Source organism: Pristis pectinata, chromosome 17, assembly GCF_009764475.1.
Source record: "Pristis pectinata isolate sPriPec2 chromosome 17, sPriPec2.1.pri, whole genome shotgun sequence".
NCBI classification, from domain to species: domain Eukaryota; kingdom Metazoa; phylum Chordata; class Chondrichthyes; order Rhinopristiformes; family Pristidae; genus Pristis; species Pristis pectinata.
The window spans coordinates 33,351,236-33,367,871 of record NC_067421.1 but is presented as its reverse complement, the minus strand read 5'-3'; the positions used below and the strand labels follow the sequence as shown (position 1 = coordinate 33,367,871).

General features: G+C 42.1%; 1 protein-coding gene across 1 annotated transcript in view; it reads left to right on the top strand.

Moving 5' to 3' along the window:
* Positions 1-16,636, top strand: part of LOC127579273 (coronin-1C-like) — a 112,733-nt gene that overhangs the window by 75,892 nt on the left and 20,205 nt on the right. Inside the window, exons 4-6 of the mRNA XM_052031952.1 lie at positions 300-429; positions 12,723-12,901; positions 15,744-15,860. Coding sequence (XP_051887912.1) covers positions 300-429; positions 12,723-12,901; positions 15,744-15,860 — 426 coding nt within the window. The remainder of the gene's footprint in view (positions 1-299; positions 430-12,722; positions 12,902-15,743; positions 15,861-16,636) is intronic.

Genomic DNA, 16,636 nt, shown 5'->3' with positions numbered 1-16,636 from the left:
CACTGGGTTCTTTGGTGTCAATGTAGGTCTGGCATTTAAATAATTTTCTAGATTATCTAACATTCCTGACATTTGGTGACAGCACAGGGGAATATAGAAGGAAACTTGTTTTGCAATGTACAATCTATGCTTAAACTTGATGATACCCCTAGTGGTATCGAGAGAAGCTGTAGTTCAGTATATTTTCCCTGGTTGGTGAATTTGCTCAGAATTAATGAATGTGAGTAGCATGTTTTGAAGCTGTCCAAAGCCTTTGTTTGTGATCCAATTTAATAATATAATTTGTCTCCTGTGGATAGATTTGGCAGATCCCAGAGAATGGACTGACACTTCCCATCACTGAACCAGTTGTCACCTTGGAAGGACACTCCAGAAGAGTTGGGATTGTATCTTGGCATCCAACAGCACGCAATGTTCTCCTCAGTGCAGGTGAGATCAGAATTTGCTCTGGGACCCTAACATGGGGCTAGAGGTAATTTGCAGGTGAAATGCATGCAGAGTACTGGGCCTCGCCTTATCTCAGTAGAAGCAGGAGCAATAACATCTGTTCCAGCCTCCTTAACCACCCCATTCCCACCACCAAACCCTTTACTGATTACTAACTTGAAAGCAAGGGTGTTTTATTAATCTTTTGCTTAAATATTGACTGATTCTAATGCTTTAGAGCTTTTGTTTCTCTAAACTTTAAAATCACTAAGAGTATTTAATATGCCGAGTGAAATAGAGATGTTCTTGACCAAAAGACTGTTTCAATCCACTTGGCTAATCTCAGGTAAAACACAGCTGCACCAGGACCTTATTGGTTACAAATACCCAGCTCCCTTTTAAGTACATCTGAGCATTCCAGCACTTCTGGATTAAAAATCTATACTGATCTCTTCTGGGCTTGAAGCTATGCATTATGCCAACCCAGAATGTAATAAAGATAACTTTTGTTTCTGTTTTCAAGCACTTTATAATTGTTTAAAGGAATTCTTGTAACAGTTTGTTCCCTTATCTTTGACAAGAGAAGATAGATTAGTTGTTGCCTATGAATCTATTACTCAAGTTTCTTGTAATTCAGTTCTGGGAGATAATGATTCTTTAAACAAAAAACATTCCCCTGGATAGGAGCAAAACCAAGTTATTGGACATTTCATTTTATTAAAGCAGCCTCAATTGCCCAAGAGATTGCTCAGTGTAAGTATTGATACGAGATACATTACTTCTACATTCCATTAAAAGTCCAAGAATTTCCAAGAAATTTCCCATTTAGTTTTCTTTCAAAAAAGAATTGGGGTGGTGTTTGAGCGCGCAGCACACAAGAATACATGGAAGATAGGAGTAGACCACTTGGTATGGTCATGGCTGATCTGCCCGGACTTCAACAACTTGTGCCAGTTCCACATAACCCTCAATTCCAAGCTTTCAAAAGTTTACTTAGCTCCTCCTTAAATATCTCTGGTGGTATGACCTCCATAACCCTGCAGTAGAAAGTTCCAGCAATTCACCACCATCTGGGGTGGAAGGTTCCAGATATTAATCATCCTCCCAGTGAAGAAATTCTGCAACATACACCTCGTCTTGGCCCCTTAAATCTTGTTTCAATAAGTTATAAAGTCTGAGAGTACTACAGCATAGAAACAGGCCCTTCAGTCCATGCTGACCTGATCTTCTACCTAGTCCCATCTACCTGCACCTGAACTGTAGCCTTCCAAGACCCTCCCATCCATGTACCTATCCAAACTTCTCAAATGTTACAATTGAACCTGCATCTACCACTTCTGCTGGGAGCTCATTCCACACTTACACCACCCAAGTGAAAAGTTTCCCCTTAATTATTTCACCTTTCATCCTAAAACAATGTCCTCTAGTTCTAGTCTCAGCCAACCTTAGGGTGAATGCATGCAGACTTTCCCCCTATCTATACCCCTCAATTTTGTATCTCTACAAGTTTTCCTGTACTCCAGGGAATAAAGTCCTAACCTATTCAACCTTTCCCTATAACTCAGGTCCTCCATCCCAGCAATATCTTTAAGTTTTCTGAACTTTCAAGCTTATAAATTTCCTGTAGGCAGGTGACCAGAATGGCACACAACACTAAACTTTGCCTCACCAACATCTTAACTCCTCTACTCAATACCCTGATTTATCAAGGCCAAAATGCCAAAAGCTCTTTGACCCTATCTACCCATGACACCATTTTCAAAGAACTATAGATCTGCATTTCCAGGTCCCTTTGTTCTACTGCACAACTCAGAGCCCCACCAGTCACTGTGCAAGTCTTACCCTGGTTTGTCCTCAAAGTGCATCACTTCACACTTGTCTGCATTAAATTCCATCTGCCATTTTTCAGCCCATTTTCCTAGCTGGTCAAGATCATGTTGCAAGCATTGATAGCCTTCCTCGCTGTCCACTACACCCCCCAATCTTGGTGTCATCTGCAAATTTGCTGATCTAGTTTATCACATTATCATCTAGATCATTAATACAAATGATAAACAACATACCCAGCAGATCCCTGCAGCACACCACTAGTCACAGGCCTCCAGTCAGAGAGACAACCATCTACTACCACTCTGGCTTCTCCTGCTAAGCCAATGTTGAATCCAATTGGCTACTTCATCCTGAATACCAAGCAACTTAACCTTCTGGACCAGCCTCCCATGCAGAACTTTGTCAAAGGCCTTGCTAAAATCCATGTAGTCAACATTCACTGCCTTTCCCTCATTGATCTTCTTAGTAACCTCCTTGAAAACCAGGTTGGTTAGATGTGACCTGCCACACACACAGCCATGTTGACTATCCCTAATCAGGCCCTGTCATTCCAAATACTTGTATATCCTGTCCCTTAGAATACCTTCCAATAGTTTACCCACAACTGATGTCAGGCTCTCCAGCCTATAAATTCCCAGCTTATTCTTAGAGCCTTTGTTGAACAACATTAGTGTTCCTCCAGCACCTTACCCATGGCAAAGGATGTCTTAAGTATCACTGCCAGGGCCCCTGTAATTTCTGCACTAATCTCCAAGGTCAGAGGGGGACATCTTGTCTGGCCCTGGGGATTTATCCACTTTAATTCATTTCAAGGTAATATGCCAGCACCTCTAATGTAGTCCAGATCCAGTCCATGACCCCTCTGCTCTTTAGTCAGTTCTATAGTCTGTGTCCGTCTCCAGAGTAAATACAGATGCAAAAAATTCATTTAAGATATCCCCCATTGCTTTCAGCTCCATGCATAGATAACCACACTGATCTTCAAGAGGACCAATTTTGTCCCTTGCCACCCTTTTGCTCTTAATATAGAGATAGAAACCCTTGGGATTCTTTCATCCTGTCTACCAGAGTAACCTCCTGTCCTTTTTGCCCTCCTGACCTCTTGTGTTCTCTTGCTTTCTTATACTCAAGCACCTCATTTGATCCTAACTGCTGATACCTGATATGCACCTCCCTTTTCTTTACCAGGTCTTCAATCTCTCTATAACCAAGGTTCCCTAAACCCATTAGCCTTGCCTTTTATTCTAACAGGAACAGTTTCTGTACTCTTAATATTTCACTTTTGAAAGCCTCCCACTTACCAAGTACTTCTGTGTCAGAAAACAGCCTATCCCAATCTATGCCTCCAAGTACTTGTCAGAAAACAGCCTATCCCAATCCATGCCTGCCTGATTCCTTCTGAAGCCATCAAAATTGGCCTTAGTCCAATTTAGAATCTCAACCAGAGGACCAGTCCTATCCTTCTCCATAATTATCTTGAAACCAATGGAATTATGATCACTAGATCCAAAGTGTTTCCCTAGACACTTGTCACCTGCCCAGTCTTGTTCCCCAAGAGGAGATTCAGTATCACTCTCTAGTTGGAACCTCTACGTAGTGATTGAGGAAACTTTGCTGAGCACATTCGACAAACTCTATCCCATCAAATCCCTTTACAGTATGGGAGTCCCAGTCAATATGTGGAAAGTTAAAGTCACCTATTGTGACCTTATTTTTCTTGGAAGTCTGCCATCTCTACAAATATTTTCCTCTAAATCCTGCTGACTATTGGGAAGTCTATAAAGTAGTCTAATGTGGTCATCCCTTTCTTATTCCTCAATTCCACTCATATTGCCTCAGTAGATGAGCCCTACAGTGTGTCCTCTGAGCACTGTGGCATTTTCCCTGACGTGTACTGCTACCCCTCCCCCATGTTTAAAATATCAGAACATTGATGCTGCCAGTCCTGCCCCTCCTCCAACCAAGTCTCACTAATGGCTACAACATTATAATTTCATGTGCCAAGTCATGCTCCAAGTTCTTCTGCCTTACCTACAATACTCCTTGCAGTGAAGTAGACTCATCTTAGAACATTAGTCCCACCATGGTCATTAACCAATGGCTGTCTTTATTTGTAGGCTTTACATCTATTTTCCCCAGAGTCACTCCACTTGCTGCCCTACCACTCCAGTTCCCACCACCACCCCCCCCCCCCCCCCCAAAGCAGCACTAGCAAATCTGAAGCCCTCCCTGCTGTACCATCTCCTTAACCACATATTAAACTGGACTATCTTCCTATTTCTTGCCTCATTAACACATGGCATGGGTAGCAATCCCAAGATCACCATCCTGGAGGTCCTGTCTTTTAACTTAGCACCAACCTCCCTGAACTCACTTTGCAGAACCTAGTCACCCTTCCTGCTGATGTCATGGTTCTGATGTGGACTACAACTTCTGGTTGCTCCCCCTCAAGAGTATTGAGGACTATCAGAGACATCTTTGACCCTGGCACCTGGGAGGCAACATACCACCCGGGAGTCTCATTCTCATCGGCAGTCAGTTCTCCTCCCCCCACCCCAGTATTCAAAACAATAGACTTGTTATCTCCTCAGTTTCCCAAATGATCCAGAGTTCATCCAGCTCCATTTTCCTAAAGTGGTCAGTAAGGAGCTGCAGCCAGATGCACTTCTCACAGGTGTAGTCATCAGGGAGGTCTCCCTGACCTCCCACATCCTACAAAAGGAGCATACCACTACCCTGACTTCCATTTCACCACTCTAACTGTGGAATGAGAGGGAGGGGAAAAAACCTTACCTGAACCTCACCTTTAGCCTCTGCTCACCAAAGCTCAATCAATAATAACAACAATATGAAATAAAAACCTTCTGTTCTTACCTATGCCTTCTCTCTGAAGCCTCTTTTCCTAAAGAGCTGCTTTCACTCTCCAAACTTAGGCCACTTATTCCACCTCTTCATACCAAAGCCTCAGCTTCCCCACTCTTATATTGTTCACTCATTGGCTGCTCTGCTTGACCCTGACTTCTTTTTATTGGCTGTGTCAATTATCTAATTAGCTAATAACAATTTGCAGATGTGCCAATTGTAGGGTCCTGCTGAGTGAAATCAACAAGTCCTGAGACTTTCCTGCATGAAAGTTCATCCCTCATTCCAACTGCCAAAGAATACAGATTAGGGTCATAGAGCAGTACAGCATGGATACAGGCCCTTCTGCCCAAAGACTCCATGCCGACCATGGTGCCCACCCATCTAGTCCCAATTTCATGCGTTCGGCCCTTATCCCACTAAGGCACACCCTTGCATGTATCTATCCCAAGTGCTGCTTAAATTATACTATTGTACCTGCCTCAACCACTTCCTCTGGCAGTTCGTTCCATATACTCAGCACCCTCTTCATGAAAAAGTTGCCCCTCAAGTCCCTTTTAAATCTTTCCCCTCTCACCCTAAATCTATGCTCCATAGTTTTGGACTCTCTTACCCTGGGGAAAAGACTGCTACCATCCACCTTATTTATGCCCCTCATGATTTTATAAACCTCTAAGATCACCCCTCATTCTCCTACGCTCCAAGGAACATAGACCTAGCCTGGCCAGCCTCTCCCTTTACCCAGGCCCTCTGGTCCTGACAACATCCTCGTAAATCTTTTCTGCACTCTTTCCGGGTTAACCTCATCTTTCCTATAACAGGGTGACCAAAACTGTACACAGTACTCCCAAGTGTGGCCTCACCAAGGACTTGTACAACCGCAACATAATGTCCCAACTCCTATACTCAGTGCCCTGACTGATGAAGGCCAGTGTGGTAAATGCATTTTTTTTAACCACTGTGTCTACCTGTGACACAGCTTTCAATGAACTATGCACTTATGCTCCTAGGTCTCTCTGTTCCATTACAGTCCCTAGTCCCCTACCATTCATAGTACAAGTCCTACACTGGTTTGACTTTCTCAGACGCATCACCTCACACTTGTCTGATTTGAAATCCATTTGCCACTCCTCGGCCCACTTCCCTAACTGATCAAGATCCCCGTGATCTACAATAACCTTCTCCACTATCAACAACACCTGATTTCATGTTATCTGCAACCCTTGTGCATTCGCATTCAAATCATTTATATAAATAACAAATAACTAGGGTCCCAACACCGACCCCGGCAGCACACCACTAGTCACCGGCCTCCATTCCGAGAAACAACCTTCAACCACCACCCTCTGCTTCCTACCTCCGAGTCAATTTTGAATCCACCTAACTAGCTCTCCCTGGATTCCATGGGACCTAACCTTCCAGACCAGCCTACCATGCAGAACCTTGTAGAAAGCCTTGCTATAGTCCAAATAGACAACATCCACTGCCCTACCCTCATCTACCATTCTGGTTACCTCTTCAAAAAAAACACTAAAACGTTCGTCAAGCACGACTTTTCATGCACAAAGCCAGGCTGACTCTTCCTAATCGGACTTTGTCTATCCAAATGCTGGTAGATGCTGTCCATCAGAATTCCCTCCAGTAACTCCCCACTACTGACGTCAGGCTGACCGGCCTGTAGTTTTCTGGTTTGTCCTTGCAGGTCCAACATTTTTTAGCCATTCGTGATAGGACTACCCCTCTCATTCCAGGAATTAACAGTGAATCTCTTCGGGACTGCTTCCAGTGCTGATGTATCTTTCCTTAAATAAGGGAACCAAAAGAGTACACAGTACTCCAGGTGCAACCTTGCCAGTACTCTGTACAATTGTAACAATACTCCTTTACTTTTAAATTCCAGCCCCTAAGCATTAAAGGCCAATATGCCATTTGCCACAATTACTTGCTGCACTTGATGGTAACTTGTTTTACAGATAGAACACCTAGGTCCCTCAGTACTCCATTCATTTGCTCTCTCTGGCCATTTAGATAAATGTGCCTCTTCCTCTTTCTCTTGCTGAAGGGCATGGCCTTGCACTTTCCTACATTAAACTCCAAGGTTTTGTCCACACACTTGACCTATCTATATCCTGTTGCAGAGCCATTACAATATGCCTTTCAACGTAGTTTTGTGTTATCAGCAAATCTGGATACCTTCCATTTTTCCAAGTCACTAATATAGCTAACAAATAGTTGAAGGCCAAGGACTGATACTTGTGGCACTCCTCTAGTTACAATTTTCCACACTCAAAAAGACCCTTTTAGGTTACCGCACCAACTTCAATTCACATGAGCACATTTTTCCCAATACTGTAAGCTTTTGTCTTGTGTATTAGCCTTTTCTGTGGTGCCTTATCAAATCTAATTAGATTATATCTACAGATTTCCCTGTTTCAACTCTGTTTGTTATATCCTCAAAGAACTTCAGCAAATTTACTTCAATACACCAAAGTGTGCCATTGCAGGATTTTGCTAATCAAGTGTTAAATGAGGTCTTAAATAATACCAAAGATTTCTAAAATCTATGAATCTCATTAAAGGAGAGGGGTTTTTGATGGTCAAAATTATAATTCTTAGAAGCATGCAGTAGTCACATTTAAATTCTTTTCAAGTATATTGTCTAAGAAGTGGTGGATAAAAGCTGTTTATAAAAACAAAATCTCCAGAGAAGTTCTCTGGTGACTTTTCTGAAAGCTGTGCCTCTAAACAACAGCTTAACCTCATACCTCAGTTGCTTCTCTGTAAATGCTGCAATGTTTAGCCATCTGGATGGGATAGGTACCAGATTAGACTCATGATCTGTACTGATTGTGTTGATCTGATCACAGCTGTTTTGTGTGGTGCAATCAAGGTCATTGCCCTCTGTTCGGGGGTGAATGTGACTCATTCACTGAAGTGTACGAGGAGAGGATGAGCCTTGCACTCAGCCTTAGCAAGAACAGAGGTCCTCTACCAAATGATGCAGTTGCACAAAACTGCCTTGCAAAACGTATGTAGCTTACCATGTCTCAATGCAGGTGATGAAATTCACCATCTCCTTCACACCACAGCCTTTGGTCAATGGAGGACAAGCCTGTTTGAAGATCAGGATCTCAGACTTGGCATAAAGCTCATGGTGTATAGGGCAGAAGTGATCCCTGCCCTTCTATTTGCTTCTGAGACCTGAACTACCTACACTGGGCACTTGAAAGGTACCATTAATGTTGTCTTCTTTTAATCCTCCAAATTCACTGGAAGCTGAAGCAAACCAACAATGGTGTCCTCTCCCAGGTCAGCTTTGTCCAGATTACACTCGGTCGCCTCCTTTGGGAAGGCTACATCATTTGCATGCCTCACACCCAGACAGACACTCCCATTTCAAGCTCTGTCACAAGAAGAAGCTGACAAAGGAAAAGATTCAAACATGTGCTAAATAAATGCAATAGCCACTGACTCTTGGAACGATGGTATTGAGAACCGAGAATCCATGCATCAGGAGTACACAAAGCCCTGTGTAAATGACAGAAGGTGACACCAGCTCCCAAACTAAACACAAGGTTCTCCCATCAGGCAATTCTTGCCCCACCTGTGGAAGAGTCTGCAGTTCCACATTGGCTTCAATTACCTCAGAACTCTCAAAATTGGAGTGGAAGCAAGTTATCCTCGATCCTGAGGCAGTGCCTGAGGAGAAAGGAGTGAATCCTGGTATGCGATCTAGTGTGACTCTGGGCTATGCATGCATGTACATTGGATGAGGGCAGGTTTGTGCAGTGTTATCCCCATACCAGCCTCCCTGATGCTCACCATCTAGTTTCAAGGAAGATGAATGGGTGATGGTGTCAGGTTTTAGAAGATATGATTTTTTAAAAATCTGATATGATTTTATATGACAGTTTGTCTTGGGGTCGAAATGATGATTATTATGAACGATATTGTTTCCTTAAATACCCCAAAGCGTTTTAGCATTTCCAGCAGTGTCTAAAACTGATGCATGAAACCTACATAGAAGGTCTATTCTCATTTAAAAACATTGATTTGTTTTGACCAGCCTGACTTGGTTATTTCTGGTTTTAGGACAAGTATGTGAGCAAGAGAAAGCCTGGCTTTTTAAATGACATTTGAAGTAAACTTCAAAACAAGCTTTTAGAATTCACTGTCTGATTAGCTATAACCTGACTTACAAAGTTTACAATGCATTGATATTGGCAAAGGATGTGCTCTGCAAAGAATTGTACAGTGAGTCATGTTTGTAGATCCTTAACCACGTATGGAGGCATTCTTATTTGTATTGTTTTTCCTTTTTGCTTACTGCATTAAATGCAGCATTAGACCATAGCTGTTAGAAAGACCTGTGTTTATCTAGCTGGAGGGCTGTGGTCTCAGCTAGAATGTAATATGGATATTAATTAGGTAGCAGAAATGAACTGGCTTTGGTGATGGAGGTGGGTGTGAGTGGAAAGGAATCATTAATTTGATTGTCTGTCTCTGACCATTTACGTGGATCATTCAGCCACTATACTGTATCACAGGCACATTTTTTTTGTAGTTGGCCACTGTTGACTGCTGCAGTCCAAAATGTAAAAGTACAAGATGTTAGGTACAACTTGTAACCAAATGAGTTTGAGTCATTCAGATTGGAACATTCTTTGTGTGTTCCTAGGTTTGCTTGCTCGTTGGAATCCCAGAGTTGCATGCCATTTGGTGTGTTTATGTTTGCATACTTGATAGGGCAGTTCTGATCTGCAGGGTACTTGAAGAAAATTATGTCCCAACTCTGAATTCTTATTCTGCAAATTCAAATGAGACTGGTAGGGATAGTTCACCCAACCAGTCTTTGATTCTGCCTTGCCTTGAATGTTGGTGTTTAAAACACTGTCAACTGTGGCTTCTGCTGGGGGAGTTTCATGCGGAGTCATAGGATTGTTATGGCACAGAAGGGAGGAATGGGTCTATCAAGTCCATGGAGAATAACCACGTGAATCCCATTGCCATGCACTACAGAAGTGGAATCACAGAGCTATCATGTGTACCAATACTGGATGACACAATCAGAGATCTGAAAAACATCATCTGTGCCACGGAAATGAAAATAGAAGTCTCAAATGAACTGAATTTGACTTCTTGAATGTCAGATCTGCTTGTTTATCCACTGGTTGAAGATGAATGATAGAGTGGGAAATGCATTTGAAATATCAGGATTTAAATGTGCTTCCTGTTGATTGACACCAAGGACCGTACTGCAAGGAGCCTTGACGACTACAGTGTTTGAAGTCTGGGTCGGAGGTATTACTAACAATGGGCACTGATCCGGTCATATTTCCTTTCCTGGCTATTAACAGGTCTCAGACCCTCTCATCAATTTGTCTCCATTTTCAGTCATCCTGATTAAAATAACATGAAAAAGCAGATACATGTACGTGCTCTGGTCAAATGCCCAAGTTGCTCTATCCCTTAAAGAGCACCTGTAACCGTAGCACAAAGTTGAACTGATATGCCTTTAATTTTCAAGTCTGCTTCTCGTACATCAAACTTATGTTAAAACATGTTACCAAGGCTAAGGGATCAACTATTCAGGATTGAAATGAAAAGAAATTTCTTGGGTTGTAAGCTTCTGGAAAACTCAGCCTCTGAGTGCTATGGATAATCAGTTATTGCTTATATTGAGGCTAAGACTGAGAATGTTTTGGACACCAAATGAATTGGAGATCAGGCAGGATAGTGAAGAGCAAAATCAGCCAAGTGGACTACTTTTGGGTCTACTTCTTTATGTTCTAAATGCCATACAGCTTTGGTATAAATTTTAATTTTGTAGAAATATATTCAGTAAAAGTTTGGTATCCCAGAGGTCCTTCATTCTGCCATTGTCCTGCAGTCTATCCTGAACTATAAAACTAGGCAGTTTGGAAACCAATTTTATAACTTGTACCACAAGCCAGTTAAACACAGTTATAATCTAACCATCTGTCAGATTCCCTAAGCAGATGATCATGAACAGATGGAAGGAGGAGTTGCTGCAGAACAAACTGATACTTGCTTTTCACCATACTTGAGAGCATTTTTTTTTCCCAATCTTTGGTTAGCATTGACTACATCATAGGCATTACATTTAGTGACTCTGTTTTCAGGTTGTGATTTTAACAAAAACAAAAGATTAAACACAGTGAAAAGAAAAATTATCTTAAAAAAATACTTCAAATTCCACTTCAAGTTTTTGACTGAAGTCATTTTCCACAGGAACAGTTACAAGAGACTGCAGATGTTGGAATCTAGAGCAACAAACTATCTTTGGAGGAATCATCTGTTGGTGGGGGGGGGGGGGGGGGGGGGGGGGGGGGGGGGTGGGGGGGGGGGGGGGGGGGGGGGGGGGGGGGGGGAGGAGGGGGGGGGGGGCGTGGGGGGTGGAAGCTGAGAAGAGGATTGAGAAATTTAGGCAAAATCCCGCATCAGGAAACATTGACATACCTTCCTCTCTCCACCTCCCTCACTCCACCCCCCCCCCCCAAAGATGCTGCTCAATCCTCCAGCAGATTGTTGCTTCCACAGAAGCAGATCTGCATCAGCAGCAAAGTTTTATTTGTGCATGTATCATGCTGTTTGGTATCCTACTATTGCTACAGTGGGTGAATGTAATCCAGGCTGAACACACCCAAGTTTTTTGTTTTCTTCATTACATTTAAAAATTGCAGATGTGAAGCAGCACCAGGTCACCCGGGCAGGTAATAAGTACATCAGGAAATAAGTAAATAAGTACATTATAAGTACATTGGGGGGAGGGAAGTATTCGTTTGTTATCAACAAAGCCTCAAGCTTTTTCTATATTTCTATCAATTTTTCCATCATAATTTCTTGTGTTCATACTTGCATTTAAGCTACCTAGTAAACAAAACATTTGATGGTTGTAAAACAAAAACAGAAGATGCTGGAAATACTCAGCAGGTCAGGCTGCATCTGTGGGAAGAGAAACCATTAACATTTCAGGTTGGAGACCCTTCAATTTGATTGTTGTACTCTCCTGTCTTGGAGACGCTGTGGCAACTTGGAATTTCCCATTTCTTCAACGTGTCCTGCAAATAATCTCGTAATATCTCATTGTCTCCGCTGGCTAATGTTGTAACTTTTCTTAATGATATAAAAGTAAAAATTAGGAATTGAATGTGCTGTAAAGTGGGTATTGGTCCGCTTACTTTCCCCTCTCCCTTATATTCTGTTTTACCTCAAGGGTGCATTTGACTTGACCCTACATGTAGAGCACCACAGAAGACTAACTGATGTATCAAAACTGAGTTTATTTCGTATGCTACAAAACTAAGACGAGAGCACTTGAATTCTGATAACGTCAATGTTTGGGAAGTAAATGGGAAGTGAGTATAATGTAAAAGTGCACATTCATCTTGGGAGTTTGCAAGCTCCTTTAACCATATGTTGAAGAATTGCTGTCAATCTGAAAATGGGTTACAGTGATAGACTGCCAACAGCATAGATTCCTAATACTTACTTGAGTGTTTCAATTGGTGTAAATGTACTTTGGGACATCCTGAGGAAAAGATGAATGCCTCGTGTTAATTTATTATATGCAATCTGTTTAGGATTGGACAATATCATATTCATCTGGAATGTGGGAACAGCCGAACCCATGATAACACTTGATATGCACCCAGATATGATCTTCAGCACATCCTGGAACCGCAACGGCAGTCTACTCTGCACTACGTGCAAAGACAAGAATTTAAGGGTGATTGATCCACGAAAAGAGGAAGTTATTACTGTGAGTGCTTTAATATTCCCTTCAGTAAAAGAACAATTCTGTAGATCACTTCAGTAAGGCCTTTGATAAGGTTCCACATGGTAGGCTGCTATGGAAAGTTAGATCACATAGGATCCAGGGAGAGCTTGCTAATAGGATACACAATTGGCTTGATGGTAGGAAGCAGAGGGTGACAGTGGATGGTTGTTTTCAGACTGGAGGCCCGTGACTAGTGTGTGTCTCGGGTCAGTGCTAGGCCCATTGGTACTTGTACATCAATGATTTGGATGAGGATGTACAAGGCATGGTTAGTAAGTTTGCAGATGACACTAAAATAGGTGGTGTCGTTGACAGTGAAGATGGTTATCAGGATTTACTGAGAGACCTTGATCAGCTGGGTAAGTAGGCCGAGGAATGGCAAATGAAGTTTAATTCAGATAAGTGCACAGTGTTGCATTTTGGGAGGACAAATGAGGGTAGGACTTTCACAGTGAACGGTAAAGTATTGGAGTGTTGTAGAACAGAGGAACGTAGTAGTATATGTTTCCCTGGAAGTGGCATTGCAGGTAGACAGGCTGGTGAAGAAGACTTTTGGCACGCTGGCTTTCGTCAGTCAAGGCAATAAGTGTAGAAGCTGGGATGTTATGTAGCAGTTGTGCAAGACATTGGTGAGGCAACATTTGGAATGTTGTGTTTGGTTTTGGAAAGATGCCATTAAGCTGGAAAGAGTGCAGAGGAGATTTACAAGGATGTTGCCAAGACTCCAGGGACTGAGTTATGGAGAGAGGTTGAGCAGGTTGGGACTTTTTTCATTGGAGCATAAGAAAATAAGGGCAATCTTATAGTGGTGTATAAAATTATAAAGGGCATGGATCGGGTGAATGCACACAGTCTTTTTTCCAGGTTTTGGGAATCAAGAACTAGAGGGCATAAGTTTAATGTGAGGGGGGAAAGATTTATTAGGAACCTGAGGAGCAACTTTGTCACCCAGAGAGTGGTCGGTGTATGGAGTGAGCTGCCAGAGGAAGTGGTTGAGGCAGGTATGTTAACAACATTTAAAAGATACTTGGGCAGGTACATGGATTGAAAAGGTTTAGAGGAATATGGGCGAAATGCAGACAGATGGGACCAGCTCAGATGGGAACGTTGATCGGCATGGACCAGTTGGGCTGAAGGGCCTGTTTCCATGCTGTGTGACTCTATGACCAATGGTGTTCAATGCTTGAGGCAGCACACTGAATCCAATGTAAGCAGTAACTTTATGAAACCATAATTGCATTAAATTAAATTGCAGCACTTAACATTTCGTGGAAAAAAAATATTTTCTCTGTTCCTGTGGGTCATTAGATTGAGGACTGTGAGAAATGAGTGGATGCATGAAAAAGCAGTGATTTAGATGTTTTGATGTACAGATTAAAAGAAGAATGGATAACTGAGGAAGATGAGAATCATAGCATTGAGGTCATGGTTTTGAAAATCTTTGGCTTTGAGTTTGACCCATGACAGATGGTTTTATTTTACTACACTGAAGCTGAAAGGAGCACGTAAGATGGTGTGTTAGGAACATGTTAATTTCATAGCTAAACACCAGTAAAAAGACTTTTGGGTCCATGCCTGCCATCAAGTAGCTATCTTTGCTGGTTCCATTTTCTAGCACTCAGCTCATAGCTTTCTGTGCCATGATGTTTCAAGTGCTCGTCTAAATACATACCTGGCTTCACGAACCCTCTCAGGCAGTGCGTTCCAGTTTCCAACCACCCTCTGGGTAAAAAAAAATTCCTCCTCAAATTACCACTAAATTCCCTATTCCTTACCTTAAACTTATGCCTTCTGGTTATAAACATCTTCGCTAAGTGAGAAGTTTCTCACTGTCTACACTGTGCCCTTTATAATTTTGTATTCTCAATCAGGTTCGCTCCCCCACCCCAGACCTCTACCTTCTCTGCCTTTCCAGTCTCTCTCATAGTTGAAATGCTCCATTCCAGGCAACACTGTGGTGAATCTCCTCTGCATCCACTCAAATGCAATCACATCCTTCCTATAATGTTGTGACCAAAACTTCGCACAGTATTCTAGCTGTGGCCTAATTAATATTTTGTATATTTGTATCATAACCTCACTGCTTTTCCACTCTATGACCTGGCTAATGAAGGCAAGTATCCTTTATGTTGCCTTAGCCACCTTATCTACTTGTGCTGCTGCCTTCAGAGATCCTTGAAAAGGAAATCAAGGTCATTCTGTTCCTCAGTTCCTCCTATTGTGCAGATCCAGCCTTGTTAGTCCACACAAAATGCATCACTTCACACCTTTCAGGATTAAATTCCATCTACCATTGCTCTACCTGTGTTAGCAATTCATTGGTGTCAATGTAGCCAAAGACTACCTCCTAACTATCAACATCACCATCTATTCTCAAGTCATCAGTGACCGTACTAATCAGGTTTCATATATTCACATGCAGATCATAAATGTATATAACAAACAGCAAGGATCCAAGACTGATCCCAGGTCATAGGTATACAATTGCAAGAACAATCCTTATTGATTCATCATCCTCTGCCTCCTATCCCAAAGTCAATTTTGGACCCAATTTGCCAAATGACCCTCTATCACATTGTTTATGCAGACCATCCCAAAGGTACACATGATGTTCTGATCTTGATAGGGAAACATGGCATGGGCACAGAAGAAGTGTTTCCTAGCAATTCCTGTTTAAATAACTGCAGGTCAAAAGTTTTTTTTAAGCCGTGGAATTGAAGGAATTGATGCGGACTTAAAATGCGGCAAGGAGTTCTTTGTTTTTATTTTCTATTAAAATGAAAGATTTTTTTTTGTAATTCCTTCCTTCCCTGAACAACTCCAGGAGATCAAAGCTCATGAAGGAGCACGGCCCATGAGAGCAGTGTTCTTGGCGAATGGGAACATCTTCACCACTGGCTTCAGTCGTATGAGTGAGCGGCAGCTTGCACTGTGGAGTATAGTGAGTATAGACGTTCAATGTTTAACTGTTTGTGATATGTTGCTCGAGTGAAGTAGAATGAAATTCTCCTGCTTTTTCTCCAGTGTTCTTTGTTTTTTTAGAATAAAATGATACACAGATGCATAATGCAGCTTGCCAGTTGTCAGTACTGTGTGAAGTTTGCTTCAATTAGAGGCTCTTTAACAGGATGTACAGCTGGACCTATGAATCAGATGTTAGTGTAGTGTGACTCATTAATGATCATTGTGGGGTAGATTTGTGACGTCACAAGTCCATCTTATTGTACTGGGGACTGTTCAATAGTCTTAGAGCAGCAGGATAGAAGCTGTCTTTGAGCCTGGTGGTATGTGCTTTCAGGCTTTTGTATCTTCTGCCCAATGGGGGCTGGGGGAATGTCTGGGGGGGTGGGGGGGGTGGGATCTTTGAGTTGGCTGTGCTCTTATAAAGTGTTCTTCTCTCATAAACCTATTAAACAAAATTAAATCAAGTTAATTACATTTAAAAGACATGGAGAGGAAAGGTTTAGAGGGATATGGCAAAACACAGGCAAATGGGATGAGGTTAGATAGGAAACTTGGTTGGCATGGACAAGTTGGGCCGAAGGGCCTGTTTCCATGCTGTATAGCTCTATGACTAGGTTTCTTTTTACAGCACTTCCCCTTAAACCCATGCAATCTTTTCTAAATGATTTTTGTTACACAGATTTTTCCACTAATTTGTCCACCACTTGATCTCTTGCTCAATTTAGAACCAACAATGCTACATTAACAGTCATC